The sequence below is a fragment of the Sinocyclocheilus rhinocerous genome, unplaced genomic scaffold (assembly GCF_001515625.1).
Source record: "Sinocyclocheilus rhinocerous isolate Xijiao unplaced genomic scaffold, SAMN03320098_v1.1 scaffold2531, whole genome shotgun sequence".
In the NCBI taxonomy this organism is placed as follows: Eukaryota; Metazoa; Chordata; class Actinopteri; order Cypriniformes; family Cyprinidae; genus Sinocyclocheilus; species Sinocyclocheilus rhinocerous.
Genome location: NW_015661073.1, coordinates 167,827 through 172,604, shown reverse-complemented (window position 1 = coordinate 172,604; position 4,778 = coordinate 167,827). Strand labels below are relative to the sequence as shown.

The 4,778-nt window shown below is 36.8% G+C and overlaps 1 protein-coding gene across 1 annotated transcript in view; it reads left to right on the top strand.

Annotated features, from left to right (window-relative positions):
- Positions 1–4,778, top strand: part of snx2 (sorting nexin 2) — a 15,182-nt gene that overhangs the window by 6,257 nt on the left and 4,147 nt on the right. Inside the window, exons 7-10 of the mRNA XM_016535746.1 lie at positions 919–1,067; positions 2,565–2,678; positions 3,548–3,641; positions 4,374–4,579. Coding sequence (XP_016391232.1) covers positions 919–1,067; positions 2,565–2,678; positions 3,548–3,641; positions 4,374–4,579 — 563 coding nt within the window. The remainder of the gene's footprint in view (positions 1–918; positions 1,068–2,564; positions 2,679–3,547; positions 3,642–4,373; positions 4,580–4,778) is intronic.

Sequence of the window (4,778 nt, the reverse complement as noted above, 5' to 3'; positions counted from 1 at the left end):
ATACAATTAGTTACTTTTTTTATGGAGTAACACAATATTGTAACGAATTACTTTTAACACGGGTGCTGACAGATGCTGTAGTGAGACGATCATCTCTTCCTCTTTACTACTAGTTATAGCAGCAAATAAACACGAATTAACAGCAGAAGAAACAGAGCAGCTCACTGAAATCAATCATGAATCGTGTAATCGATCAATCAGTGATTCAACCGCAGAAAGACGTCAGTAAATCAGCTTGAGATCAATAATGTCACATTTACCTCAGGAAAGACATTTAATGAACATAAAACTCGATAGTCAGCTAGAAGAAAATTCTACAAAATTTTCTGCTTCTTTCTAGAAAGAAGCATTTTGATCAATATATGCACTATTAAATTTTTTTATATTTTTATAAATCAATCAGTTATGACATCTAGCATTTAAATGTTTAATTTTAATAATACTTATTATTAAAAACCTATTTTTATTATATAAAACTGCCTTTAAATGTTTGTTTATTAATCAGTTTAATATAGTAATGCACCAACTGACGGGGTTTATAGTAGTTTAGTTGAGGCATTATTAGAGAGATTTTTTACTTTAAAAAAAATTGACGTGCTGGACCTGATCCAAATGAATCGATATCAAATCGAATTGAATCTGAATGGAATCGATACCCAGGTGTCTGGTGTTTTCTGTTGGTCTGATGCGGTGGAAAGATCACTCATGTTCTGGTCTTTTGTGGCTAAAAGGTTAAACAAGAAATATTAGATAAATAGATAAATAATTATGGAGGTTTGCTGCTGTCCCGTTCTCTCCGCCGCTGATCGCCGCTGCGCTCCTGGTTTTGCACAAACTGATGAATCGAATAAAAATTACAGTTAAGTGAAGCGCTGACATTTCTCTGCCCTTTTTATCCGGCCGCTGACTGACGTGAAGGTCAGCGGCTCGGCCGGCGTTCCTCGGCTGTTACAGAACTGGATCCTGATGCTAAGGCGTGTTTGTGTTGCAGGTATCTGCTGAGGACCGTCAAACAACCAGCGCTGCTCAAAGACCCCGATGTCCTGCAGTTTCTGGAGAGTTCAGAGGTACCGTCGCATGTTTCATATGGGGACGTCATATTATCAAACACTTACTGAGCTGCTTTTGGATTTTATTCCCATCAGTCATTTTTCCCATTCCATGTTTGTAGTTTACAGCATTTCATACCTTTAATAAATTGGCATTTACAATAACTAGAGGTAACAGCTACTATTGACAAGCTGGGAAAAATTCTATTGTTTCTTATGGATAAATGTATGGAAGCTCATTTCCGTCACGGGATAAAAAATAAAAGAGGTAATTGCACATTTTTATCTCACAATTCTGACTTTTGTTCTTGCAGATCTGAGATCGATTCACAGAATTGTGAGATATAAACTCTGAATTGAGAAATAAACTCTTAATTGCAATAAATAAACTTAGAAATTATAAATAAACTCAGAATTGAGAGATATAAGCTCGGAATTATAAGATATAAACTCTGAATTGCAAGAAATACTCAGAATTGAGAGATGTAAACTCAGAATTACAAAATAGAAACTGAATTGCAAGAAATAAACTCAAAATGGGAAGAAATAAACTCAGAATGGCAAGAAATAAACTCTGAATTAATGAGATATAAACTCTGAATTGAGAAATCAACTCTGAATTGTGAGAAATAAACTGAATTGTGAGATATAAACTCTGAATTGAGAAATAAACTGAATTGTGAGATATAAAATCTGAATTGAGAAATCAACTCTGAATTGTGAGAAATAAACTGAATTGTGAGATATAAAATTTGAACTGAGAAATAAACTGAATTGTGAGATATAAACTGAATTGAGAAATCAACTCTGAATTGTGAGAAATAAACTGAATTGTGAGATATAAACTCTGAATTGAGAAATCAACTCAATTGTGAGATATAAATTATGAATTGCAAAGGAAAAGTCACAGTTACCCTTTTTATTGTTTTATTCCTGGGTGGAAACAAGTTTCCATATGAATGTGTTTTCCTGGCGCTTTGGAGTCGATTCTCTTGAAAAAACTGCATGCGGATGTTTCAGATGAACCATCTTGACATCAGTTTATACATGGAAAGGAACAATTGTGTTTTCTTCATTAAATTCAAGTGAGAGAAGTACATTATATTACGTAAAGTCACCTGTGTTAATAGCATAACGCTTTTGATCGTCGCTCTCAGTTCTCCTAAATAACAGAACAGATCCAATGAATCTCTGCTCCTCCAGTCCCTTATTTTCTCTTTATAGGCCAGAAGTGCCTTTGGCGTGAGCGCCCAGAATGTCTGTATTAAGTATGTATAATGGAAGACTGCAGCAATTGTAAAAGGCTAAACGCTCAGGCCGATTGAAAGCTATTTTTGCCCGTGGGCCCTCTGAGAGTTTTCCAGGGTGAAACGTATTAAATTGGACCGGCATTGAAATGTATGGGACTGGAGAAAATCCCAGTGCGCTGCGGGAGGAGAAACGCTCCCCGCGGGACGGGTCTGAGCCGCGGCCTGTTAACCAGATTGTTTGCCCTTATTTGTCATTTTATCCCAGCTGCCGCGAGCGGTTAGCACACAGGCGCTGAGTGGGGCCGGAATATTGAGGATGGTAAACAAAGCGGCCGATGCTGTCAACAAAATGACAATCAAGATGAATGAATCGGATGCGGTAAGGCTCTGATTTTTGGACTTGAATAATGAGACGATTTAATGAGCTGCTCTCTGGCTCCAGTCCTAAGGTGTGTGTGTGTGTGTGTGAGAGAGAGCGGGGGTCAGGACATGTGACATGCGTGTGCTCTTTATACACTGAACACAGCTTACAGTCAGTCACACGGCAAAAAATGATTCTCTTGCTTAGTGTTTGTGTCTTGTGTTCTAGTATAAATATCTAAACATTCTTGAATCAAGATGCATTTACTGTACAAGTAAAATGATTTAAGATATTATGTCTTGTTTTCAGTAAAATAAATACAAAAATGTTGTTAGTTTTTGCTTAAAACAAGCAAAAATATCTGCCAATGAGGCAAGAAAAATAATCTTGTTTAGCCTTTGTGTTAAGATTATTTTTCTTGCCCCATTAGCAGATATTTTTGCTCGTTTTAAGCAAAAACGAACACAATTTTGATGATTTTTTTAGAAAACAAGACTTAATATCTTAAATCATTTAGTGTGAGTGTGTGTGTGTGTGTGTGTGTGTGTGTGTGTGTGTGTGTGTGTGAGTGTGAGTGAGTGAGTGTGTGAGAGCGGGGGGTCAGGACATGTGACACGCGTGTGCTCTTTATACACTGAACACAGATTACAGTCAGTACAGTGTTGCACATCCCTCAGACTTACATGTAATCATGAATTTAGACTTTAAGAAAGATGACAGCTTGTACTCTAAAAATAAAGGCTCATAATTGATCTTTATGGAACCTTTCAAATGCTTAAAAGGTTATTCGCACTAAGAAAAAAATATTATTTTGAAGCTTTATTTTGAAACATGCATACTGTTATTATCATCATTTGGACGAAGTGTTTGTGTGTTCCTGTATAAAGTGGTTTGAGGAGAAACAGCAGCAGTTTGAGAATCTGGACGTTCAGCTCAGAAAACTTCACGCTAGTGTGGAATCACTGGTGTTTCACAGAAAGGGTAAGACACGCTCATAATACGAACAATAACATCATAGAAATATTAAGAACACGTGTTTTATGAGTTATATTTATGATCTTATAGACTACCAGTCAAAAGTGTGGGGTTGGTTAGATTTGTAATGTTTTAGAGTTTCTTCTGCTCACCAAGGCTGCATTTATTTGATCAAACATACAGTAAAAATGTGAAATATTATTACAGTTTCAAACAGCTGTTTTCTATGTGAATGCAAAGAAAAAAGTAATTTATTCCTGTGATGCGCAGCTGTATTTTCAGCATCATTACTCCAGTCTTCAGTGTCACATGATCTTCAGAAATCATTCTAATATTCTGATTTATTAGAAACATTTCTGATTATTATCAATGTTGAAAACAGTTGTGCTGCCCAATATTTTTGTGGAAACTGTCAGACAATTCCATTCAAAACTTTTGGAGTCAGTAAAATAAAAAAATTTAAAAAAAAGGAAAAAAAGTAACACTTTTATTCATCAAGGCTGCATTAAATGGATCAAAAGTGCCAGTAAAGACGTTTAATAAATGCTGTTCTTTTGAGTTTAACAGATATTCACATAGAAAACAGCTGTTTTAATTAATAATAATAATTCACATTTTTACTGTATTTTTGCTCAAATAAATGCAGTCTTGGTGAGCAAAAGAGCCTTCATAACTATTCCAGATTTGTGACCGGTAGCGTATATGCTGCATACTGACTCTTCACTCTCTGACTCTCAGAGCTGTCTGTGAACACGGCGTCGTTCGCTAAAAGCGCGGCTATGCTGGGAAACTCGGAGGATCACACGGCGCTGTCGCGAGCTCTGTCCCAGCTGGCCGAGGTGGAGGAGAAGATCGACCAGCTGCATCAGGATCAGGCCTGCGCTGATTTCTACCTGATCTCAGAGCTGCTGGGAGACTATGTGCGGCTCATCACCGCCGTTAAAGTGAGTGGAAGACATCCTGAGCGTTTCATCTGGCCAAAGAGACGTCTGGTTTTACAATAAACTTCAACACACATGAGGAAAACAAAAGTACAGTGCATTTAAATCAAAGACAATTGTGACCCTGGAGCACAAAACCAGTCATAAGGGTCAATTTTGTGAAATTGAGATTTATGCATCAGCTGAAAGCTGAATAAATAAT